This window comes from Lygodium microphyllum, chromosome 4 (assembly GCF_053477565.2).
Source record: "Lygodium microphyllum isolate KBCC chromosome 4, Lygodium_microphyllum_v1.1.10, whole genome shotgun sequence".
Classification (NCBI taxonomy): domain Eukaryota; kingdom Viridiplantae; phylum Streptophyta; class Polypodiopsida; order Schizaeales; family Lygodiaceae; genus Lygodium; species Lygodium microphyllum.
The window spans coordinates 64,391,699-64,419,606 of NC_141138.1; the positions used below are offsets into that span (position 1 = coordinate 64,391,699).

The 27,908-nt window shown below is 40.3% G+C and overlaps 1 protein-coding gene across 3 annotated transcripts; it reads right to left on the reverse strand.

The window, feature by feature from the left end:
* Positions 1-2,807: 2,807 nt before the first annotated feature.
* LOC148037109 (uncharacterized) lies at positions 2,808-7,781 on the reverse strand. 3 transcript variants are annotated; one of them, XM_087676049.1, is made up of 5 exons: positions 7,154-7,781; positions 6,419-6,500; positions 6,246-6,313; positions 5,540-5,599; positions 2,808-5,417 (listed from the first exon to the last, which is right to left on the reverse strand). In XM_087676049.1, the coding sequence occupies exons 1-5, from the start codon at positions 7,262-7,264 to the stop codon at positions 4,941-4,943; spliced, it is 798 nt and encodes a 265-aa protein (XP_087532175.1). In that variant the 5' UTR covers positions 7,265-7,781; the 3' UTR covers positions 2,808-4,940. The 3 variants fall into 3 exon arrangements, with proteins under 3 accessions (XP_087532175.1, XP_087532173.1, XP_087532176.1); XM_087676047.1 differs by having other exon boundaries at positions 4,015-5,417; positions 6,246-6,322; XM_087676050.1 differs by having other exon boundaries at positions 5,255-5,460; positions 6,246-6,322.
* Between the last annotated feature and the right edge of the window lie 20,127 nt (positions 7,782-27,908).

Sequence of the window (27,908 nt, forward strand, 5' to 3'; positions counted from 1 at the left end):
GTTATGTAAGTTCCACTTTACACTATGGACTTTCATATGAGGCCAGTAAGGATGTACAAGTAGTTAGATGCATAAATGTAGAGATTGAGTTAGTAATGTGTTAGATAGGAGGTCTACGAGCTCTTCAAGAGTTGATGAATATCCTTTCTATACATAACCCCCATAATCGTTTCAAAATTTTTACTTCACAAGGCCAATCTTCTCCTCTGATCTCTAGAGAGATCTACTAGCATAACACCATCAAGCAAAAAATTGATCATTTGATCATAATAAGAATCAAATCGATATACATGTACTTCAAACAAGTCACCATATGGAAGTTGATCATTTACTCCTTGCACAGGATATACGGATTCAATTCTACTCAAGAAAGCCACTGCTCACAACTGCTTTCCCAAAGGGTATGCACAATCTTATAATCAAGGCCCTACAATAAGAGCATCCACCTAGCCAATCTCCCTGTAAGCTATGGCTTATTTATCAAATATAAGAGAGTTTGTTAGTGATCTACATGAAAGATCGCTTTATTTCCCAACAAATAATGAAAGAACTTATGCAAAATAAAAATCATCCCTAAAGATTCTATTTTTATGACTAAGTAGTTCTTCTCATGTTAACCTTCTATTAGCACAGTAAACATGCCTAAACCACCTTAGAATTTTCTCCTACATCAAAAGAACTCCTAGAGCAATGTTGGAGGCATCAACAAAAACATGGAATGATAAATCCCACTGTGGGATTGAAGAATTGAAGCCACTACCAACATCTTCTTCAATATGATAAATGCTTTGTTCTGATCATCTCTCCAAACAAATTGGACACCTTTTCTTAATAACATAGTTAAAAGACTACAAATATGGGCTACGTAACTCAGGTACCTACAGTACCATTTGATTTGCCCAATGAGCCTCATGACTTCTTGCATTGTCATAGGGATTGTGGTTTTTTGAACCAAATAGAATCTTCTACACATCAATAGTCGTTCCTTCTTCTGAAATAATGTATCCAAGCAATACTCTTCACTTAGCAACAAATATTGATTTAAACTGATTCAATTCAAATTTCTTACATCTTTCAAAGCATAACCTAAGATGTTGCAAATGATCAACTATTTCACCAAACACACAAAAATCATCAATGAAAAGACCATGAATGTTTTGAGGTATGGATCAAAGGTCTTGTAAGTTGCTTCGTGAAACTCCGATGGACCATTCTTCAACCGAAAGTTCATGACTAGAAAATGCTCCCCATTGTGTTATAAATATTGTTTTGAGCATGTCATCAAGGCGCATTATGCATCCTAATTTGATTGCACCATGAGAATCCATGAAGAAAGCTATAAATCTCATGTTTGGCTACATCATCTAGGCGAGAATGAGTAAGCAAAAGAGGAAAATGATTTGTTACAATAGCAGCATTCAACTTTTTATAATCCACACAAACCCAAACCATCCCATTCCTTTTTAGGACAACAAGAATGGGTGAAAGCCATGTAACTTCATTAACAAGTTTAATGAAACCAACTTTGAGAAGCTTATCAATCTCCTACTTTACTTACTTTGCATAGTTGGGATTCATGCATACCTTTTCTATGGTACGTGTTTGGCATCTGCTTTCATGTTGATGTGGTATAGGAATACCTTAAAATCAAAGCCTTTCATATCAACATATTCCCATGAAAATATAACCTAGAACTCTTGGAAAACTTGCACCATTTGTTGCTTCTAGTCTTCATCCATATAAGTACTCAATTTAATTAGCTTAGAACCAATCACAAGATCCAAATCTACCTCTTGCACATCATCTTCAGAAAGTCTTACTGCCTTGTTCATGGTATACTCAAATTTTGGCTTTGCGTCAATGATAACTTGATGATTGGCTTTATCCAAAGCCTATTTGAGCTCTATTTACTGATGATTGATTTGCAACTTCAATCACTACAATAATAGTGGGGTTAGCTCGCAAAAATAACTCTTCTTCATCGTCTATCTCTAGTGCCACATCAATGGCATGAGCCAGTGAAGGATTGAATTTCGGCCCAAATTTACTTAACTAGCTATAGAGAGATTTAGCTCTTTAATTCTATGGAGAATAATCACTATATCCATACCCAGTCCTACTTAAGCTCGGATAACCTAAACCATGGTCTAACCAACATCATATGATATGAATCACCCAATCCTTCCATACAGAGTCGTACAAAACCAATCTTAAATTTTAGGCCTACTACTCTAGTCAACTAGTGCTTCAAAATGCCTAAAGGTTGAAGCCACCATCAGTCAAACATCTTTACTTAAAATGGTGTAGTTACTAAGCCTTGTAGCTTATGGAAAATACCTAATTCTTCAGGAATTATATTAACCCCTAATCCTTGATCAACAAAACATCATCAAATTTAGTTCCCAAATAGTCTACTTAAATAGTAGGTACTTTGTAGTTCACTATCTCTACCTAGATTAGAATCACTTCTTTGCGCTTTGATAAGCCATTTTCATCCTCAACATACTACTTCCACGGTTTTTTGTGAGTGGCCTAAATTTTAAATAATAGTTTATTTTTATAACCTAGAACAAGGTCAAGGATTTGTCCAAGGGTGTTGTACAAAATGATTGGCACTCATTTCAAGCCTTACTAAAAGTAGTAAAATTTGTCTATTTTATAGCACAACACCGTCTAGAAACAAGTCTTTAGAGTTTCTACCAATTACAACTTTAAGCCACTTTTTGGAGCAAGGCCAGCAAAGCAAAAATACAAATGTGGATGTCCCAATTCTACCACTTTTAATTTTCCTCCAATCAATGCACAAGGCTAAAGTTCTCCATCACCCTTAGTAGAAAAAATACATAGAGAGGGTCCAAGTACTAAGAAAACAAATTGAACGTATAAAAAGAGAAAAAGTTGGCAAGAAAATAATAAGGGAGGACCTTCCAAGATGAGTGAATTGCTTAGTTAGGGTGGGTGGAGAGGAGAGGCAATAAAAGCTTATGAAGAGATATGAAGGTGGGTGGAGAGGAGAGGCAATAAAAGCTTATGAAGAGAGTGAGGGAAAGGGCAGACTTGTTTATGAGATTGATGTTTGGGTCCAAGAGATGGTAGAGAACATTATCTGGCATTGAATCTTTGAGGGTTAAAAGTCCCACAAATCCTTCGAGCACCTCGAGCCCTTTTCCGCAAGGCTGATGGGCCTGATGTTATCATCTTTATATATTGCAACGCATTCTAAGGCATGCCCTTGTGATCGCATCACCTTCTTAAGGTAAGACTGCACGCGGTGATCCATTGAGAGATGCATTTTGGCAAATCCATTACAAAATATTATCCACGAAATCCTCCCTTCAGTCGCCTGGCATGGGCTGACTGAGGATTTTGTGCATAATATCAATGCGTAGAAGATTTTACTGGTCTATTTTTCCCTACCTTTCTACGCATTACAATCTCAGTAAGACAATCCATAAGGGCCGATTGGTAGAAGGGGCCAATCATAGTCCTTCGCTTGAAAGGCTATGGATGCCAATTCTTAATGACGTGACAAGAATGGTGCCAGAAAGTAAACTCTGAGGACAGAGTTCAGAACTTGACCAGCTTCCATCCTCCTCAGCATGGCACGCATGGGGAAAGCCACAGACCACAGTGCCACCCTTATCCTTGAGAGAAACCGCCGCCTTGTGGTCAAGGCCTAAATTGACAGTTGTTTTTCCTGTTTTGGGCATTTTTACTACCCACCATCGAAATATGTAAAGAAAATTTGCGTCTGTCAAATGACATGTCTTGTTTAAGATGATGTCTGTGATCTTCGCTCACATTATGTATAATGTACTCAGATTTCTAGATAGTTTCAATCCTCCTCAGCACGGCAGGCATGGGGACAGCCACAGACCCGGTGCCACCCATATCATCCAGAGAATCCACTGCCTTGTGGCCAGGGCCTTAAATTGACAGTTGTTTTTCCTGCTCTTGGCAAGTTTGCCCATCGAAATAAGTACAGAAAATTTGCATCTGTCAAATGGCATGCCTTGTTTAAGATGATCTCTATGATTTTTCACTCGCATTATGTATAATGTACTTAGATTTCTAGATAGGTACAGACTTATTCCAAATAAATGGAAAGTAGTTCAATAAACTTGATTGTCACAGGAATTCGGGCAACTCATCAACTTTAGGTCTTGCTTGTGGCAGATAAAAGCAGCTGATCTGATGTTTTCTGTTTGCCCCAGCAAAAGCTAAAATCACAAAGAATCTAATCTCATATCTAGGTTTTTCCATGGCATTAGTGCAAAGGAGCCGTGGGGATCATTTCTCATATCTAGTTTTTCGAGGGCGTTAGTGCAAAGGGGGTTAGTAAAGTGCTGTGGGGATCAATTCTGTTTGCCCCAGAAAAAGCTAAAATCACAGAGAATCTAATCTCATATCTAGGTTTTTCCATGGCATTAGTGCAAAGGAGCTGTGGGGATCATTTCTCATATCTAGGTTTTCGAGGGCATTAGTGCAAAGGGAGTTAGTAAAGTGCTGTGGGGATCAATAAAATGGAGACAATTTTAACTCCAATTTAGCAGTCTTGGCTTCTCATTAAGCAGCTGCATCAGTGCATGTTTCTCTAAGAGATACGCAGTTCCTCATCCTCACTCTACTTCAACAGAGAGAGCAGCAAAACATGGAGTGCCTGAAACTTTAAATAAATACCAAAAGGAGCCTACTCTGATTTCTTTCCTTTTAAATAGTCAGCAGACATCACACACTGCCGCATTCCCAAGATTGAATCTCCAAACTTGCAGCCTTGCAAAAGCCAATCCAGGCTTTCAACACACATAATGTGCACTCATTAGCACATTGAAATTTCATTAGTGACAATATACACTACAAAGCTCCAATGCAACACACCATTGCAATGTGCAACCACCAAAATTCAAAGGCTCTACATCTAAAAGCTTTGAAGAGCTGTTTCAGTGTCGAAATTGACCCAAGCCTTTCCTACAGCTACAATTGTAGTGGGATGTGGTTGCATCAAAACCCCAGGTATGTTTGTCACATGGCATTGCAAAGGTATGGTTGTCACATGGCAATTCAAATCCAAGGGAGAGATTATCTTCCAGGGTGTTCTTTTGCCGCTTGAATGCATTTGTGTTAGCATTACCATTGTGAGAAGGATCCGTAAAGTAAATGTGTGCTTTCAAAGAAGGGGAACACTTATCTTCAAACTGAACCTTCTGAGAAGGACAAAACATATCCCTTGTGTGAAACCCTGAATCCTCTTGAAATGATCCAAGCCCTTGGCATGACCAATTTCTCTTCTTGTCAGATTGCGCCGTCATTGATGGGTGCGAGCTTGATCTATTGAGTGCAGCCATTTTGAAATCTGTGCTAAAAATGTCTACAAATAATTGCTGGAGTTCTTCAAAACTACTGCCCTTTCCAGCCTTCTGTAAGCCAAATACAATTCTGCCATGAGATTATTGTGCGCATCTGAAAGTATCAAAATCACTCAATACCAGGAAATGAAGATATGATGCAACACAAATGTTAGCCTTGAAGAAATTCCCACCTCTGATGCTTGCACCTCCGCCATCATACCAGTCATTTCATTGAGGAAGCAGCTCAAACCCTGGCAGTGCAAACCAAGCAAGGGACATCAATATCTGCTAACACGACCCAAAGGTTATCCTAAGTTCAACAAGATTGCTAGGAGCTCAATTATAAGCCCTTGGTAAAACAAAGAGCTAGAAATATGGTAGCAATTGTAAATAAAATAGGAGCAAATTTCAAAGGAGTAACAAAACTAAAGTGAAGGCCCAGTGGCAGATTTTAAAAACCAATTGAATTCACAGTGCAGGCCTGGTGACTGAATCAATATGTTACCGTTGATAAAGAAATTGAATTACCAATTAACATTTGGCCAAATGACAAATCAAAATGTTGGCTGGTAATTGATTAAGAAACTAATATACAAGCTAATATCTGTATCCTATGTAATATCTCATTGACAAAATATTTGAAACCACTTGAGCAACCACAAGTTCTGCATAAATAATCAGACTGTATGCTTATTCACAGAATCTATAGCATGCACACTGCTCAAAGACATCATCAACTGAGTCCTCTACCCCACAAGTTCTGCGTAAATAATTAGAAGAATCTGTAGCATGCACACTGTTTCAAAAACATCATCAACTGAGTTCTCTACCCACACAGAAGGCCAAAAGAACACTTGATTTCTGAACTCTGTGTCTTTCAGTGAATCTGGGCCTCACCTCTATGTCTTCATCGTCATCATTGGGATCTAAAAGTCCGCTGTCATAGAGGGTTTTCTTCCGTGAGTCTGAAAGCACTGACAAGAAACACAGGGCTTTTGAAAGCCTGACAAAGCCAAATAAGTTTTAAAAACAAACTGTAGATACGTTCATGCAGCTGAGCTTCTATGGACCTGCATATGCTTCCTGAATTTCTTGAAACTTGAGCTTTGCACCCGCTTGATCTTCACTGCCACATTTATCAGGATGCCACTTCTGCCCAAACAAACATACTTTAACACACAGGTTTTAAACTTACGCTTACTGCTACATTTACAAAAATGTAACTTCCACCCGAACAAATAGCTTTGCAAATGATCGCAGACATCGGTAGCAACAAACTTATAGACAAAACTTTGTATTCAGCACATGCTGCAGCATGATCATGGATGACAAAAGGGCCAGTACATACACAGGGAGTTATGATGAACAAGATGAGCCCAAGAACCGTCCAACAGGCAGGAATATTACCAAAGTTCAGAAGAGGGTTCACGAGCAAAGATGGAGATACTCAGGGAGGAACACAATGTGGAGGAAAAGTGGGCCAATTCAAAGGATCACTAGAGCTGAGCTCTGCTTCACGGTAGAAAACATAGCAGACAACCGCACTGGCAAAAGGGGGCATGATCATCACTCATAAAGATAAGCCAAATCGCAGCTGTGAGCAACGTATCACTGCCAATTTCCTGCAAGCGTTCTGACTCGCACAGTTTAATATATCATCACAGACACCGATTGAAACATCACTGACACATTGTGCACAGAACCGGCACATACATACATACACCAATTTCCTGCAAGCATTCCGACTCCCACAATTGAACATATCATCACATATACATTGTGTACAGAATCGGGCACATGCATACCATTGCCAATTTCCGGTAAGCGTTCCGAATCGCACATGAAGAGGCGTTGCTGGCGAGTCCCAGAACAGAGTAGTAGGCTTTCCCCCCTCCGGTCTCCTCTCTTGACGCCATTCTTGCAGAGATCTCTCCTCGTCTCTCTTATGATCGTGGCCTGCTCGAAATCATTCTTGGCAGACCATTGGTGTCCTGGAAAGCAGGCTCTAGAGTCATGGGCGAAGGACGACGAGAGTTCTTCGAGAAATGAGTGTGCGCGCAAAAGGAGGGACTAGAAGAGGTCCGCCATAGGAAGGACGGGAGATTTTGCGTGGTGAGGGAGAGGCGAGAGAAAGGAGGGACCGAATCAAGCAGAAGAGGCACGAGGGAAGAGAGGATTCTCGACGAATTGGGGTTCTGGAGGGATGTCGACGAATTGGGAACACACAAACACACACACACAGAGTTTCCGACCAGTTGGGAACTTAGGAGAATCTGCGAGTTGGGAATCTGCGGTTGTCGACAAACCTGGGAATACTCAGAGAGAGACAGAGAGAGAGAGAGAGGCACGCTCAAAGGACACAGCTATGGCAGATACTAGAGTGCTTTCCTGCTAGAAGCAGAAGTTTCGCCATTCCTGACTATATTATTGTTATCATCACCATTATAACATTAATTTTTTATTTCACTACGTTCCTAATTAATCCTCAAATAGTCGTCTCTAGCCACTTTGCCACGTCGGCAGACCTTAGCTGGTCGTGTTTAGCCCTCCCTCCACGTGTCAGCCGCGTACCCGTCCAACTCAGAGACCTTTTGCCCTTTCAAGCCCCCACCATCTTCTCTCTCGAAGCTTCCGCTTCCGTCCTAGCCTGACTTTTGGCTCCTTTCCACTCCAGCCAATGGGAGGTTTCGGGATTTAGAGTTGGTGCACGCACTGGGGACCTTCCACCGTAACTTACGCCTGCTCGCCCAAATATTTTTACTACCCCCATTAGAGCCTCGTCGCACCCATTGTTAGTAGGGTGAGGGGAACCCTCTCGAGCCTATTCCCCCCACTACCTGGGGTCAAGTCACAACTAGTGACCTTGGGGTGAGTGGGGTTTCTCTACCCCTGCAAAAACCCCACAAGCCCTAGGTAAAAACTATGTTTTAGTGGAACGCTTATGAGGTTAACAAATGCCATCGGCCCGCAAAAAAGTTCCCATGCTTATCAACCAATTACATGTTGCTAACTAACACAGCTAAACACTCATTTTCTTGTCATTTCTGCTCAACACTCCCCTAAAGCAAGCTAGTGCAACCTCAAAGCCATTGAAACCCCACTAGCTGTCCACCAAAGCCCCACTAACCTCGTTCGCGCTTGGTGTGACAAGTTCTAAAGAGGGCACTTTGCCAAAGTCCACACCATACCATTAAAAAATGAGCTCCCAAGGATGATGGCAAATCCACATGGATGCAGTTACACACAAACTCCTTGTTTCACACACCTCCACTCTTGGGAAAAAGCTCGTTCAATTTTTGTAAGAGTAAACCTCAAAGGCTTGGATGATGTGTCTCCACCTAATTGGAGGATTAGGAAAATAAAGTGCTCAGTTTCACATTTAGTGAGACTAGAAGATAAAGTAGCATGGGCACCAACAGTAAACTCATGAGAGTAGACATAGTTTAGGTAAACATTACTTATTTCCAATGCATGCAAAAATGTGCCAATAGTGAACCTTGAAGTAACACGCTTGGTAGTTTTGTGATGATTAGAATCCATCTTCTCTCATCACCATCTCCCCCGCGGGCCGCCCCCCATATTATCCCTTTTTTTCATCACATAGCCCTTAAGTGTGTGTAAATATGACACAAGAAAATCTTTTTAAAAGGGGGCTATTATTTCATCAATTCCCTTGCCCTAGGTGTTAGCATTAACAATTCACCATTAGCATTTACTCCCCGTGAAGGAAACAAAACTCAAAATGGAGATGCATTCACATTCATAAATCTTCTCTTACATTGGACATATATTTTCACATTTTGAAGGTCTCAGCCTGTTAGTTCATGTCATGTACACATGGGAAACGAGATTAGCACTACTAATTGCCCTAAAATTATGTTTGCACACATGACTACACAGTTACTATACGATAAATTCTTGTATGCACATATGATTTGATTGTTGATTGATTGCCATTTAATTTCCATGAAAGTTTTTTTCCTTGAAAGATAATTGCACAATGTTGATTAAAACTAACTAGTGCAAGGTTAAGGGACATGGCCTCTGGATGAATGCTCTACCACCATTCCAATATACTCTAGGTGTGCCACCATGCAGCTTTGCCATATTGAGCTAAACCATGCAATTAGGATGGATATCACACTATGGGCATGAGCATGTTGTTTCACATGTAGTGTCCCATAGGCTACGTGCTAAGTTCTTGCACCAACTTCAATTTGAGACAAATACATACTCTGGAGAGGGATGAGAGAAAGGATACGACAAAGGTGCCAATTGGAACTAGAGATAGAGAAGCATTGCATATGCAAATGACCTATCTATTACAACATCCAAGAGTGCTACCATTGTTTTTTCTACTAGTTGTTTGGTGGCCATCTTTACCACAATATGGCCTTTCCTAACTACTGATGCCTAAGGAGTGCCTAAGCCACCATAGCTCAACAAGTGGCTTCAGAAATGTACACTCATATACTTCTTAGGGCCCCACTTGGCACCACTACGAGCTCTGCCACCCATACCAAGTCACTAAATAGAGATGCAAGGATATACAAAAGACAATGAAAGCTAAAAAACAAAATATCCCAAATAGAGAGAGAGGGCAAACATAAGCAATTATCTACCCTATACGTCGAGAAAGAGTGGTTCGGATACACACACCTGAGCCCCACACACATACAAAGATTCCATGTGACCACTTCATTATTCGTGCTTCTCCATTAATGATCTTGCTATTTTAGTTGATTTCCTTCTCAAGTTAATGATGGAGATGGGAAGATTGGTTGGGCAAGGCAAGTTTAAGCACACTTCAAAGAGATGATATGTCACACACACACACGCGCGCGCGTGCGCGCACGCACGCACACGCACACGCACACGCACACGCACACGCACACGCACATGCACATGCACATGCACGCACGCGCGCGCGCGCGCCACACACACACACACACACAGAGCAAGAGCCAACACAAAGTGCCTAGTTATATGTCAACCAACACAATGTTTCCAATATGGAGAGATTGAAGTTGCTCGTTCTAAGTTAATACTTACAAGTTTTGACCCAAATTTTCAACATAAAGTCAAGATTCATGGTGATTTAGATGATCATTCATGGTAAAACAAGGCTAACCATTACTTTAATGATTCTATCAAAGTACAGTTATATCTACTTTATATTTTCTTGTCTTATATTCTTTTAAAATAGTATATGCATTTGACATCAAGTTCCATATCTAAGGTCAAAAACCAAGCAAATGGGATACAACTAAAATGCATTGCTTCCATCCACCATTTCCAACTTTTTGTGAATATTGTGTTGAGGGGCTTGCAAAAAATCTTAGAAAACACCAAGATATTATTGTTATGCAATGCTTCATAGGATAGAGGTTATATGTGGTTGCTTTACTAGACTTGGTTTCATGTTCAATTTTAAACCTTGAGACTGTGGCAAACCGTGGCAAATTTGTTAGTTGCATGCATTGCCCTAGGCCATTTAACTTAAATGTTTGACGTTAGGGGAAGAGCCAATGATGGTCGAATTGAGTAATTTGAAATTTGGACTCTAAATTCCTTTCTCACAATGAATGTTAATGAGCTAACATCATCCGTACTTATTTCTAGAAACAATCAAAAAAGAGCTTTTTGTAACATCTTTGTCACACCAACTTGTCATTGAGTTGGCATTCAATATGAAAAACTTTGTATTGTAGTCACCTTGGAGTCTTTCAATTTGAAATTATGCATGCGAATCTTTAATATCTTCAACATTATTGTATCATATTTTTCCTATTGGAAGTAGACTTTAACATGTACATCACAAAGTATACTCATAAAAACATTATTTTGTTAGTTATAAAATCATTGATATTGACACAATGGGTTGCAATCTATTTCTAAATCCAAAAGATGGTATGAATTGTCATTATTCTTTAGTATTCATATTCATAAATACCCATCAATCCATCTAATTGAACGTCAAAAAATCATTATGCTACCAAATTGTATTTCAAAAATGATCATGAAAATAAATCTTAGTCATTGAAATTTCAAAGAAAAGGAAAATAATAAATCACTTAATAGCTCCAAAATTTACTAAACGTACATCTCATCCTATTCAAACTTACTAGCACCTCAAGGAAGTGTTGGTAATCGCATGGACTCTTCTTAACAACAATTACAAATATTGTCCTCCAAAATAACATTGGAGTTGGTTTATATATATGGTGGTTGAAAAATCTTTTGAATCACCATAGACTACACTCAATTGTACAAACACTTTGGGATGTTGGAGGCCATTCCACTTTGTATGATTGGAACCCTTTGGTAGATTAGACTTATCAATCACATGTGCTTTGACCAAGAGTTTGTCATTTGACCCTCTATTCTTGATCCCTTAAAACATAAGTGAGCAAGCTCCCAAATGGTCTAAAATCTCCAATGGAGTCTTGAAAAGGAACAATAGAAGTAGAAGAATGAGAAGAAGCATTATACCTCACTCAATCCTCTCTCGCACTGCCTTGCTCTTAGACAAACTACAAGACTAGTGAGAAGAAAGTTCAAGCTTTATTCAATCCCAGGGGATTACAATGACAAAGTAGAACAAAGTGAATAAGACACCACCTATGACTAGGGTCTTTGTACTTAATAGCCTCCTAATTGGTGAGGCTTGCCTAATCCTAAGCTAACTAGCTAGGTATTTTGCTTTTTTGGCATGCATATCTATGCAAGAGGAGAGAAGAGGAAAAGGCTCAAATGTCACTTAATTTTCTCTTAGATACCTTTCTCATATTGAGTCATTCTCACATAATCTCCAAGACTAGCAAGAAGAAAGCTTAACCTTGATTCAATCATATATCAGGGGTTGCATATGACTAAAGAATAAGTGATTAAGCTTATCAAATGACAAAAGGGTACAGTCTCGTAGTTAGAATTTTTTGACGTTTTAGGTGAGACTTGCCTAATCCTACATGTTCATTCAGGCTAGAATATAATAAGCACACATACATAATAATTCTAGACACAAACAATTTGAAATACTCAACCACAAGGGAAATTGACTCCAGATAAATACTATATATGAAAGGGAAGTGGAACCCAAGAGGAAGAAGCTTGGTAGTGAGAGCTATGGCGGATGGAGAGCAAGAGCAAGAGAGTGTGTGAAACTCAAAGTGGGAACCCCAACAACCACAATGTGTAACCGGGCCTTCCTTTATTCAAACTGTTACTAAAAGAATAAAGAATAAGTCGGTGCCGCGCCCCGCGCCGCCACTGCAGCTGTTGGATTGGAAGATGATGCCAACAACATGTATCTAGTGTAAACACTTGTGCTGGAAAGCTCAGCTTGAAAACAATTACCATGATCGAAAGTGACATGACCCATCAACGAAATTGACAAAATGTCATGAAACAGAGGTCTACTAATGAGCAAAGAAATAAAACAATAAAGAAAACTTATCTTTGTGATGTTGTAGAACCTTGCTCTGATACCATGTTAGAAACTACGAGGAAGATGAGAGATGAAAGGAAGAGAGGAGAGGAGAGATATGAGACACCGGAAGTGGAACCCTAGAAGTGTGTCAACTGAGCACACATGATAGGAATATATAGAGGGGACCTGGGGCGCTATATATAGACAGACTATATATAGCTATCTTTACCCCCAAAAGCCTCCCACTTAAAGGTGAACTTACGCTAGTGAGAGAGAAAAAAGAAAAGACAGTACAACATGTACACATGTACAATAGGATGAGGAAAAATACATCACCTCATCCAATGCCCATCAATCTCCTGAGGAAGGCAAAGCGCTCTGTAGTGAGGCTCTTCCTGAGCAAGTCTACAAGATTCTGCTCAATTGGAATCTTGACAAGGTCAACACACTTGTACTCAATGACTTCGTGAATGAAGTGATACCTCACCTCAATATGTTTCGTCTTCACATGGAAGATCGGATTCTTGGCCAACTGAATGGCACTCATAGAATCCGAATGCAGTGTAGGCATAACATCTGTCATACCAAGGTCTGCAATCAAATGGCCTAACCAGATAGCCTCCTTGCAAGCCTCTATGGTTGCAATATACCCAGCCTCTGTAGTAGAAAGAGCCATACACTTCTACGCCCTGGACATCCAAGAGATAGCTCCTCCAACATAAGTGAACACATACCTAGAAGTGGACTTCCTACTACCTGCATGTCCTGCATAATTAGAGTCAGTGTACCCTATGACTCATGTATGCTGGCTGCCATAGCAAAGACACATATTTGCTATGCCCTTTAGGTACCTCATGATACCCTTCACGGCATCCCAATGTTTCTTGCTAAGTGTAGCCATATAATGTGTCACAACCCCAACAACAAAAACAATATCTGGACGGGTGGCTATTATGGCATACATAAGATTGCCCACGGCTGATGCATAGGGAATCTTGGCCATCTCGGCCCTCTGCTCATGTGTCTGTGGACAATCAGCCTATGAAACCTTCACATGAGAAAGTAATGGACAGTCAATAGGCTTAACATCCTGCATACAGAAACGCTCAAGGACTTTATGGATGTACTCCTTCTATAGCAGATAGAGTAGTCCCTGAGAGCTATCGTGCGTAATGCACATACCAAGGATATGAGAGGCCTATCCTAGATCTTTCTTCTTCTTGAGTTGAAACTTAAGAGAATTTAGCTCCTCATGAGTTGTCCCTACTAAAAGCACGTCATACACATAGAGTACCAAAATCAGTAAAGAACCGTCACGGGCTTTCTTCGTGTACAAGCACGGATCCATAGCACTGCGGCTGTAGCCCTGTGACTGCATGAATGCATCAAACTTATGATACCATTCCCTAGGTGCCTGCTTCAAGCCATATAGACTCTTCTTTAGCTTGCACACTAGGTGTTCATTACCAGGGTTTGCAAAGCCCTTAGGCTGGTCCATGTAAATCTCATCATGCAAGTCCCCATGTAAAAAAGTCGTCTTGACATCCATTTGGTACAAGTCCAGGTCAAGCTGTGCAACCAAGCCCAAGACTAAATGTAGGGTGGTCATCTTGACCACACGAGAAAAGACTTCATCAAAGTCAACACCATGCTCCTACTTAAAACTCTTAGCAACCAATCGAGCCTTGTATGCCAGCTTGGGGTGTCCAGGGGTACTTTCCAACTTGTACACCCACTTGCATGGCAAAGCCTTCTTACCCTGAGGCTCTCCTGCATCTGTAACCAATACATAATCCATAGAGGGCGCAAAACGGTCAGGAGGTTGTCTATCTCTAGTAGAGCGCCTCAACTCAGGCTTTGTTGCCTGACTAACATCCTATCTAACATCAGCATGTCTTACATCTAGACCATGAGCATCAGGTGATGCTGCACGCTGTCTAGCTGGCCGTGGAGAGGGCTGAACGGGAGCAGGTGGTCCCTCCTAAAAGATAACTATGCATGTCTCAACCACATTATCAGGTTGAATATGCATTTTGTCCTCATGAAAGATGACATTATGGCTACGGATCACTTTCCGCTCCTGCGGATCCCATAGACAGTAACCCATCTCTCCTGCATCTCCATAGGCAATAAAAATTCATTTAACACTTTTAGGATCTAGCTTATTGCATTTTCCCTTGGGCACATGGCAGAATGACTCGCATCCAAAGACACGCAAATGATCATAAGAGGGGGGCTTGCCTGCCCATACCTCCTCTGCAACCTAAAAGTCAATGCCACTACTAGGTGACATGTTAATGAGATGCACTGCAGTAGTAACGGCCTCAGTCCAAAACACGTGATACATACTCACTCCCATTATCTGACCTTAGGCATTTTAGCCTTTTCCCAGACTGGTTCTTTGCCAATGCAAGCCAATGCTGAAATGTGTCCAAGACATTAGATTTTCTCTTTATGGGATAAGCCCAAACATTACGTGAGTAATCATCTATAAAAGTAACAAAGTACTTTGCCCCACTGAGTGACCGACAGGGCATGGGCCCACATACATTTGAGTGCACAAGAGCTAAGGGCTCACCCATGCGTTTCTTACTAGACTTTTTATGCATATTTCTAGTCTGCCTGCCATACAAACAATGATCACAAGAATCAAAATGCGAAGAGTCAAAAGGCGGAAGATACTGCAAAGAATGGATCATTTTCATTCCTCTAAGAGACATATGCCCCAAACGAGCATGTCAGAGGGGTACATGGGGGATAGAACCCACAGACAAAACATGATCCAATGTAGCTCCAAATACAAGTAAGGGATAGAGGCTGCTAGACTTGGCACCTCTTGCAAACACAAGCCTGCCACAAGTAATCTTCCATGCAGAGTCTCCAAAAGACACAAAATACCTTGCATTATCAAGCTATCCAGCTGACATAAGGCTGCGAGTCAACACAGGTACATGGCATACATCATGCAAAACAAGGGAACTGCCAGAAGGAAACTGTAGCCTAACATCTCCAATGTCCACAATGTCAAGAGACCTGTCATCACCAAGACACACAGAATCAAAGATGGTACAATAGGTATGAAACCAATCTTTATGGGGTGTCACATGAAATGATGCACCCGAATCCAAAAGCCAGCACTATGCATACAAAGAATGTATCTCAGAAGCCTGTAAGGCATCGCATGAAGAAGTTGCAAGTATGTAATCTTCATCTGAATTAGTGGCCTGCATGAATTAACCTCTTCTATCTTCACACTGGAATTTGCAAGTACAATATTGTGCTCAGAAGACTTTTCATGCACTTTCTCTTTTCCCTTTTCCTTGCGCTTATCATCGCACATCTTATGGCACTACGGCCTAATATGTCCTACTTTCCCACAATAATGACAGGTAAGATTAGACTTTCATCCACGGGACTTACTGCGACCACGTGACTTGGACCTGGACTTCTGAGAGTCCCTGCCCTTATGAGCATTATCATGCATACCATGTCTGCCACCTCTAACTGGTGCGCAGATCGGTCGCTATATGCTCACGTAGTGAATCCCGGAAGGTCCCCAAGAACAATGAACTCTACCTTTTTGCACAAATTACAATGTAAAAAGCATGAACGACAAGAGCAAAAGACCAATTGGGTTCAATCTCCCCCCATGCCTTGTGTGTGCGCTTCACAAAGCATGTATTTTATGTATATTTCTTCTTCATGCTCAATAATAGCCCAATTTACAAAAATATATCAAACTTTTAGCTTTTGAGTTTGCTTTTACAAAAATAGAAATAAAGCTAATGGACGGTGCCCAAAGAGTCTGGTACGCCCAATACAATGTCCAAATATAAATAACATATCCACGCGCATAGGCGCATACAAAATAATGATAAATAATCGATGCCTCAATAGACATAACAAAATATAGGCGTGGCGCCTATCAAAATATAATCCATAGGTCGAATACTCGCTAGACTCCAATGCTTTCCTCCGCCACTGCTGCTATCTCTACACATCAACTGAAGCATTCACAATCGTTAGTAAAATAATACAATTAAACCGACAAAAGTGAATACCTAGCAGTCTTAAGCTATATAAATAAATCAACTGGTTAGAAATAAATCCTAACCTTAATTTATTACGAGTGCGCACTCTAAACTCATAAACGTTTATTAATTTAATATGCATTTTGCAGAATCACCCGCTATGGAATCACCCATGTACACACTAAATTAATGAAACGCTCGAAAAGGATAGGCGTCCCCATCAACTTCTCGCACAAAGAATCCACTTTGTGTATGAGCCCCGGTCATCAAAGTTTACGGAATCCACCGTAAAACCTCACGGAATCCACCGTGGCACGGAATCCACCGTGGCACAGAATCCACCGTGGAATATGCCTCCTGGCATCATACCCCCGGGGTGGGATAGCAATTGACCTCAATTGCTATTAGCTCAATGTGGAGCTAACAGAGTGGGGAAAGCATTTAAGTCTCTAGCGTGCATCCATTGTGCTTCCTCTATAGGATGGTTCTTAAATTTAACTAGATATCTAGAATACCTTCGGCCAGTTCTAGTGGTCATAAAGTCAGTGTCTATGATAGCTTCTGGTTCAAGTATTTCAGTCTCTTCCTCTAATAAAGGTGGGTTTTCATAAACAGGGTGAACTGGTAATTGGCCTCTAAATGGTCTCAATAAACTAATGTGAAATGTATTGTGAATTTTCCAATGAGATGGTAATTCTAACTTGAATGCATTATCATTAATTTTATGAATGATTCGGAATGGTCCATAGAATCTAGGAGCTAGTTTGACAACTGGATGTCTATCTACACTTTGCAGTCTACGTTTTTCTATTCTCAGCCAAACATAATCATCAACTTTGAAATTCATTGCTTGTCTTTTCTTGTTGGCTTGTTTGGTAAATGATTGCTCGGCTTTGGCAATCATATCTTTAACTTTATCAAATATACTATTATGCATACTAGCAATATCATCAGCACTCTGAATTCTATTAGACAAAGATGCAACAGGTGTAGATAATCTATATCCATAAATGAGTTTAAACAGTGCTTTCTTTGTAGATGTGTGCGGTGTATTGTTATATGCAAACTGTAATAAATGCAAATGAGTGTCCCATGTCTGAGGTTTAGAGATAGTATATGCACGTAAAAGATCTAGAATGGTGTTGTTTGTGGCTTCTGTTTGTCCATTAGTTTCTGGATGAAATGCAGATGAGAAATCAATCTTTGTGCCTAGGTTAGCAAACAGGGTAATCCAAAAATTGTTACAAAATCTAGAATCACGATCTAAAATGATAACTTTTGGCAATCCATGGTTAATAAAAACAGTTTTCAAAAACAACTGTGCTGCTTGTGATGCTGTTAAAGTTTTCTTACATGGAATGAAATATGCTTGTACAACTGCTAATAGCTCTTTGTCATATGTGGAATATTTCAGCTTAGAGGGTTTCAGCTTACAACTAGAATATGCTATAGGATGATTGTCTTGCATAAGTACGGCTCCTATTCCTGATCCACTAGCATCGGTCACTACTAGAAAGAATGGTCTATTAAAGTCAGGCAACTGTAGAACAGGGGCATTGGTTAATGCATGTTTCAGTAAGTCAAAGGATTTCTGTTGATTTTCGGTCCATTGATAAACAATTCCTTTCTTCAGAAGTTTGGTTAATGGTAAAGCAAGTAATGAAAAATTACATACAAACTTCCTATAGAAACTAGCAAGACCAAGGAATGAGCGTAACTCATGCACGTTTTTAGAAACATGCCAATTCAATATTGCATCAATTTTCTAAAGATCAACTTTAATTCCATCAGATGATACAATATGACCTAAATACTCAATTTCTGTCTTAAATAATTCACTCTTTTCAGGATTTGCATACAGTTGATTTTCTTTCAATAACTGAAAAACTAATGACAAATGCTCATAATGTTCTTTCTCATTTTGACTAAACACCAAAATATCATCAAAGAAAACAATTACACAATACTGATATTTCAAAAAGATACGGTTCATCATTCTACTAAAGGTAGCAGGTGCATTAGTCAATCCGAATGGCATGACCAAAAATTCGTAATGACCAAACTGTGTTCTGAATGCAGTCTTGAATATGTCAGATTTATCTAGCCTCACCTGATGATAACCAGGCTTAAGGTCAATTTTACTAAATATAGAAGATCCTTGCAGTTTGTCCATAAGGTCATCAATTCTAGGAATAGGATACCTATTCTTTACAGCGATCTTGTTTAAAGCTCGATAGTCAATACACATACGATAGGTATTATTCTTTTTCTTGACTAACAATACAGGTGCACCGAATGGAGAACTGCTAGGTCTAATCAGACCTCTATTTAGTAATTCCTCAACTTGACTTTGGATTTCTTTTTGCTCTATTTGGTTATGCCTATATGGTGCTTTGCAAGGTGGTTGTGTGCCAGGGATCAAATCTATCTTATGGTCTTCTGGACGTGAAGGAGGTAAACCTGGTGGTAGGTCTTCTGCAAAACAGTCCTTAAAATATGCAAGAAATTCCTTATGCCTAGGGTGCATATGACTTTCCTTTACTTGCAATTCATTCACCCAAATGAGATAGGATTTACTACTCTTGTGTAATGCACGTTTAGCTTGAGTATGCGAAAGTAGTGGAAAAACATTAGATGCATGCATACCATATAAGATAATAGATTTTCCTTGAAAATTAATATTCATTGTGTGTGTGGAATAATCTATATCTGGGTTATGCTGGTGTCGCCATGGCATACCTAAAATAATGTCACTCGACTGTAATGGAACAACTAAGAAATTTCTTCTTTCAGTGTATGAACCAATTTGAATCTCTAAGTCTTGCACTTCCTGTGTACCATTATACTTAGTGCCTAAAAATGCAGCTTTTATGCGATAATGCGTAGGTACAGTCTGTAATTTCAATTCCTTTGCCAATTTTGCTGAAATAAAATCATGAGTACTACTATCATCATACAAAATAGTCTTTTCCTTTCCATGCACCAAACATTTCATAGTTAATAAAGAATGTGGAGTAGGCATACCTGGTAAAGTATCGGAAGTAGTAGTAGTGTCGTCCTCATCTTCAGTGAAATCAAGCATATCCTCATGTTCGTCTTCGTCCATGGCTCCAAGATAGTTGATATGAGCTGGTGGCTTCTTTGAATGACAATTTGCTGCTAGATGTCCAAGCTTGTGGCATTTATAGCATACTATTGGCTTGGCTTTGGTTACATTGTTTGCAATGGCGGGAAGTCTAGGTACATTTGGATTTGGATGTGGAATAGGCTTAGGATTTGGATTGACATTGGATGGTAATGCAAGTGGTTTAGCCCAATTCTTGCAGAAAGATGATGAAGAGAAACGACCTGGATTAAATCTTCTAAAATTGGAATTGAATTGTTTAGATCCATAATTACCATTGGCTTGGAATTGCTGTGGTCGTCTGTCTCTACCGTGTAGCTTATCTTCAGTGTCGTGAGCTAGTGAAATGGCGTCTTCAAGAGTAGCAGGCTTGAACATGTTAACTTTAGCGTAGTAATGCCCAAGAAGTCCATACATATACTTCCGCTTATGTGTCGCCTCTGGTACGTCTTCAATCATGCGTAGCTGGAGGAGTGCATTCCAAAAACGCTATGTATACTGAGGTATAGGCTCATGATCCTGTTGTTGGAGTAGATTCCATTGCTTGATAGCTTTCTCATGAAATTGCGGTGGGAGGAAATTTTGCATGAACTTCTCCTTGAAATCTTCCCAAGTAGCAAGACAATCTATGCTCTTCTGTACTACAGTCCACCAAAGTGATGCTCTGTCTACCAAATGATTAGTAACACACTTGATTTTATCTTTTTCTGGATAGGTTTCCTCATGGAAATAGTAATCAAATTGACTAATGAATGCTAGAACAGTCTTTCCTTCTCATATGCCATTGAAAGTATGAAATTTGAAACTTCGTTTACTTATCTTTGATTCCTTGCGAATGGTTTGAGCTTCAAGAGTGGCGTCGATGGTACGTCGAATCAAATCTTCAGCTTGAGGTTCTTCTTTGTCGGTAGACGCTCTTTGTAATTTTGCCAATTGCGCTTGCAATGCTTGCCTAGCCTTTCGTTCTTCTTCCAATTGCATCATGATTAAGTCCAGCTTTTGTTCCATCGTAGGCTTAGGTAGGTCGTCTTCAGCCATAAGATCATCCATATGTGGTTTCGTTATCCTGTAAAACTCAAAAGACCTTTCTCACTCAAAATCAGGTTAGCGGGATGAGCATAGCTCAAATTTGGGGTTACAAGGCTTATGTGTTTTTGGGTATTTCTTTCTCAATCTTCAAAAAATTTGCTATTTTTCCTTCTTCATATGCTGAAAATGCTTCAGCAGACCTGCGTATGGGTAGAATACCTTCCAACGAACAATTTGCAGTTCGGAGTTTCTGCGCAGGAACAACCCTTCTAGGAGTTTTGAGCACAAGTCAGTTCTAACTCCAGTTGACTAGTCTGACTTGCAGAGTTGCAGACTTAGGTGACTTGCAGAGTTACAGACTTGCAGAACTTAGCCGACTTAGTGAACTTGCAGAACTTGATCACAGATGACTTGCAGAACTTGATCTTTGAGGTACGGGACCTGGAGTTGTTGACTTGCAGAGTTGGGAGATGACTTGTCTTACTTGATTTGATTAAGCTTAATGGATTAAGCTTAGTGGGGGGGGGGGGGGGGGGGGGCAGGGGGGCGGGGGGGGGGGGGGCTGATTTAAAAAAAAACGTCGAATTCGTGGAGGGGGGTCCATTTTTTTCATCGCGCAAAAAATTTGGACATACTCCGAGACCAGGCGGATCGATTTGTGAAGCTTAAAGCTTCTAACCAAGCTTATAAGCTTATTCTTAAGCTTTTTGAAAGAAGGAATTATAAAAATAATAGAGCTTATCTCTCTCTGTTTGACGACTTGATGAAGGAGATGTAGGAGTGGTCCTCCACCTGTACAGCCCGGTCCTTTGCGATCTGATGACGGAAACAGGGGTTCTTGATCGCCAGAAGTCTGCTTGTATTGACGGTTTGCGACGAGATTGACCATAGAGCCCGATCATTCCAGGAGCTCCGCCTTCGCACGAGATGGGTAGCGATTGGAAGCTCTTGATCTCAGCTCCGCTCTGATACCACTGGTGCGCAGATCGGTCGTTGTATGCTCACGTAGTGAATCCCGGAAGGTCCCCAAGGACAATGAACTCTACCTTTTTGCACAAATTACAATGTAAAAAGCATGAACGACAAGAGCAAGAGACCAATTGGGTTCAATCTCCCCCCATGCCTTGTGTGTGCGCTTCACAAAGCATGTATTTTATGTATATTTCATCTTCATGCTCAATAATAGCCCAATTTACAAAAACATATCAAGCTTTTAGCTTTTGAGTTTGCTTTTACAAAAATAGGAATAAAGCTAATGGACGGTGCCCAAAGAGTCTGGCACGCCCAATACAATGTCCAAATAGAAATAACATATCCGTGCGCATAGGCGCATATAAAATAATGATAAATAATCGATGCCTTAATAGACATAACAAAATATAGGCATGGTGCCTATCAAAATATAATCCATAGGTCGAATACTCTCTAGACTCCAATGCTTTCCTCCGCCACTGCTACTATCTCTACACATCAACTGAAGCATTCACAATCGTTAGTAAAATAACACAATTAAACCGACAAAAGTGAATACCTAGCAGTCTTAAGCTATATAAATAAATCAACTGGTTAGAAATAAATCCTAACCTTAATTTCTTACGAGTACGCACTCTAAACTCATAAACGTTTATTAATTTAATATGCATTTTGCGGAATCACCCGCTATGGAATCACCCATGTACACACTAAATTAATGAAACGCCCGAAAAGGACAGGCATCCCCATCAACTTCTCGCACAAAGAATCCACTTTGTGTATGAGCCCCGGTCATCAAATTTTACGGAATCCATCGTAAAACCTCACGGAATCCACCGTGGCACGGAATCCACCGTGGAATATGCCTCATGGCATCACTAACTGTCAATGCATGTGAAGAGCGAGAAGCATCATTGTTTCTCTTGTTGATTTCCTCAGTCAATAAAGTACTCTCAAGATTTTTGATTTTCAGCCCATCAAGCTTGTTCGTGCACATGGCAGTATGGAAGACATCCCATGATTCAGGCAAGGTGCTAAGCAGAAACAACAGGTGCAAGTTGTCTTTGAATTTAATACCTTGTGACAACAAATTCTTCATGATAGCATGAAACTAATTGAAATGAGATGATAGGGATGTCCCCTCCTTCATGCGAAGGTCCATTAACTGCTTCAGCCAATACATCTGTGACGCAGGACTCTGCTACGCATAAAGCTCCTGAATCTTCTCCCATAAATCCCATGCACTCCGATTTTCATCTTCAACAACATCATGATGGACCTCTTCTGAGAGTGACAAGATAATGGTAGACTTGCATAGCTCATCAACTTCCATCCAAACATCATCATCCATATCCTCGGGTTTAACACCCTTGAAATGCAAGGGTTTAATTTGCAACTTCTGTACCAAAACCTGCCATGTTTGGGACTTCCAATACCCATAGTTGGTACCATCCAACTTGGCAATGTTAAAGACAGCTGTGTCTTTGAGATGACTAGCCATACTGTCCCAATTCAAAGCAAAGAGGCAAAATTGCAGGTTGCTGTAATTAGCAGAAAATGCACTAAAACCACTGCTAAAACTGGCTGAAAGAGTGGATATCACCAAGAGAAGCACCTATCCACCAAATATGACCAAGATAACATCAAATAGTAAGCATTACCCTCATAGAAGTGCTCAAAATCTGCAGATTTCAGCTTGTTATAGTAAATGACAGCAATATGTAAAATTGTCCCAAAGTGAAGCAATCACTGATTCATATGTCACTGCAACTGCTGTCAAGAATCGCGTGGTGGGGGGACTTGCTTGAGCTGCTGCGCCAAACACACATTGTATACACAAGAGGAAGCTCACTCAAGAACAGAAGAAGAGAGATGGAGGCCAAACCGTTTTTGTGCTAATTTTTCTTCTTCTTCCACATACTATACAATGTACACAAAGTATAGATAAGATACAACATAAAGGAAAGTGGACTTCTAAGTCAAACAGTGCATAACTACACTAATCAACTGGCATTATATCTTTGCCAACTGTAGGTAGGTGTAACAAACTAAATATAATAAGTAATAAGTCAGTGGCCATGTGAGTATCATAATGACCACCAACGTGCTAAGTGTAGATGTGCAGACCCATCTAGCCAGGTGGTCCATCATCAATGTCTACATGTGTTGAGCTTGCCATCTCAACACTCCCCCTCAAGCTCAATTCTATCTCTACAACTCCAAGTAAGCTTTAGAACTTTCGAAGCTTCTCTGCACCCAATGCCTTTGTGAAAATGTTAGCTATCTGATCCTGTGTGCTGACATATACCAAGTCAATCTCTCCTGCAAGTATCTTTTCTCTCACAAAGTGATAGTGCACCTCAATGTGTTTTGTCCTAGCATGGAACACTGGATTCCTAGCTAGTTGTATGCTGCTCATGTTGTCACAATGAATGACAACTGGACCATCTCCCTGCATTTCCAAATCACCTAATAACTTTTGCAACCATACCACCTCACATGTTGCCATAGTAGCACCTCTATACTCAGTCTCTATAGTCGATAAAGCAACTATAGGTTGCTTTTTGCTGCTCCATGTAACTACTGCACTACTAAGGGAAAACATGAATCCACTTGTAGATCTTCTGTCTGACATGCTACCATCCCAATCTGCATCTGTGTATCCAAAGACCTATACGTCCTTACCTGCCTCATAAAAAAGCCCTCTTGTTTGTTATCCTATTTTTGCTCCTGACTGACCTCTTCCATAACATGCTGAGGAGGTGGCTGATTTGCAGCTTTAGGCTGATCCACACTTCTTCTTGTCATTCTTAAGCCACTAGCTTTTTGTATGCCATCCTAATCTAGAAGCTTTTTCTAACTTTTTTAGATTTTTACAATAAATAATATAAAAAATAGTCTAAAATTTTACAAAAATCTAGTGTTTTCGGATAATCCATGCAACTCAGACTAGTACTAATGGCTCAGATCACATTGACTCTCTAGATCAATAAATCGGATGATGATGCATTCCATACTTTTTCACACTATGTCCTCATAACATCACGACATCGTATTTTTTATATTAATGTAGGAATAGAAAGTTGTGCAATGGTGTCATCATAACATCATGACACTGTATTTTTTTATATTAATGTAGGAATAGAAAGTTGTGCAATGGTGTGACTCATGATGAGAGTCACCCTTTTGTTTGCTAGCATTTTGTATGAATCTATTAGAAGACATGAGTCACAATAGATTCATTGGGTGTAACCACCTATTTTTGTTTGTTAAAAGCATGGATCTAGAGCATGGCTATGGTGGATGGAACACAAAGAAAATGTTTGTGATGACATAGTGTAAGGTGCCTGCCCATCGGCTGTCTAAGCACGCATTTAGCGGTCTATCGAAAACAAATCTAAGCATCACTGCTCGGCACTCTCATGGAATATTCCGGGTTTTGTTGCCTAGGTTTTCCCGAATCTGCCTCACAACGGAACGTTTACGGCCGAACCCACTAGGATCGACCTGAAAATTTGGGCTCCTAGTGGCCAAGGTCTCCTAACAATATTCTAGCGTCGGATCTTGGACATACTACTTTACACAGAGATACCCAATCCGAAGCAGACCCATGCCGCACTTGGTTCAAAGAGAATGGGAAACGAGAGGGATATGCTGCTCAACCTCTTTGCTCATAGGGCATAGTCCCATTGCGGTCCTCTAAAACGGCATGAATCGGGTTCTAACCTAACAATACCTAAACATCGAATGACGGTAAAATCTTGTGAGAAGCCTCCCAGTTTTCTGGAACCACCTTGCCGTGGGACAGACCCATCGGGGGTTCCGCCCACCCACTTCCCTTAATAGCTTTAGTTTTCTAATTAGGTCCTACCACATTTATGTGTGACACTTAAAGTCAGCTTCATTAATTAAGCCTTTTAGGGGACATGGTTCGTTCGCAAAACTCCAAGACACTTGGTTAGAAAGCTCTTAGTTCACTCCTTCTTCTTTTCTCTGTTCCAAGACACTTGGTTAGAAAGCTCTTAGTTCGCTCATAAATCTCGAGAGAAACTGGGGGTATCATTTTGGAACTTCTGGGTTATGAGCCCACCATGCTTCCATTGCGCTACTCTGATCACTCACAGGCATATGGTCTTTTGAAACAACAACCTATTGTATTTGATATATTAAAGTCTTGTTTACAATAGAAAATTTATTGTAGTTACATCTCATGGATATCTTCTAGGTTTTTCCTAAGCACCTGGTATATTCTGGATCACTAGAGATTATACAACTTCATTTCTTGTAAGCTCAAGTTCTCTTCGAGTTTTTTTTTGGGACAGTTGATGCAGCTATGTCCAATGTTGTGGCACTCAGGGCATCGGTGTTTAGGGTGCTTTGGACATTCCCTTTTGAAATGACCTAACTCCCTACAATAGAAACTGCGTGGAGCTTTATCACTTGTGGTCACAAGATTCTTGGTTGTCCTTGGTAGGATTTTTTTCTTTAGACCAAATTGTCCTAGGATCCTTTTAACAAACCGAAGTGGTCTTCTACCTCGGATACTATGTTCCCAGCTTGTCCTCTTCTTAGTTCGGGACTAAGCTCCATGGACAATTGGCTTTGCTTGTAATACTAAAGAATACTTCCAAGCTTCGATATTCAGGTAAGACCCAATCTATATTAGTTGAGAAGAAATGACTTAAGAGAAATTCATTGCACGTTATAATTGTCATTCCTTGCCAGAGTATCTCTAATCATTTGCAAGTTCTAGGCTCAAAATAGATGTAACTCATATTACTCAAGTTAATTGTAGTTACAAGAGTAAAGTTTATTCCAATACAAGTTGTATTTCATGTCGACAAAATTTCTAGGATTTCTAATAATCCTGAAGTGGTGTAGTAGGTTCTAAGTCTTTGTATTCATCTGATTCCTCTATATATCCGAAGACTGCACTTGTGTAGCTTCGTTTACTTGGAGACTCTGTATCTTATGGACTTAAGTCAGGACAGTTTGCTTGGACATGTCCTAGCTCATTGCAATGGAAAGATTGACAGTAGGGACATCCTCTACGGATGTGCCCTATCTCTCCGCACGTGTGGCATCTCTTACCCAGATCTTGGGAGTCATCTTTGCTACAAATTTCCAATTTAAGTTCTTGGATGATTGGATTTTCTCGGAGTAATGCATCTTGTAAGTCCGTTGGACAATTGCTTCAAGACGGTGATTCAAAGGAGTGTTCAAGCCATGGCAAAACTTGGATACTTGTTGTGCAATATCCATAGGTGGTGATATTTTAGTAGGGTTACAAACTTTGAGTAGTAAGCTTCCAAAGTTAATTCTAGCTGCTTTAGCTTGAAGAATTCATTCATCTTCAAAGTTTGGTAGGTTGGCGCAAGGTGTCGTCTGCGTGCAACATCTTTCAGCTGAACCCAAGTAACAACAGCTTTAGAAACACCTTCATCTTTGCACCATTGCTTCCACCATAATCGAGCCTGGACAACTAACTTAAGTTTGGCTATCATTGCTTGATTGGTAGAGGCAGTTACCGAAGCAAAGAAATAGTCATCCATCGACTCAATCCATATCTCTGCCTCTGCTGGGATGTCTATCCCTTCTCCATCAAACTTGGGTGCCTTAATTTTCTTGAGAAAGAATTTCTTCTCTTGCATGTCAACATTCATGGGTGCAGAAGGTGCCTAACAATCAAGCCATACTGCTTAGATTATTTTGTTTAGGATATGCCTACAAACCATACATTAATCAATCACGTATCATTACAAAGTTTCGCTCTGATACCAATTGTAAGGTGCCTGCCCATCGACTGTCTAGGCATGCATTTAGTGGTCTATCGAGAAACGAATCTAAGCGTCGCTGCCCGGCACTCCCATGGAATATTCTGGGTTTTGTTGCCCAGGGTTTCCCAAATCCGCCTTGCAACGGAACGTTTACGGCCGAACCCACTAGGATTGACCTGAAAATTTGGGCTCCTACTG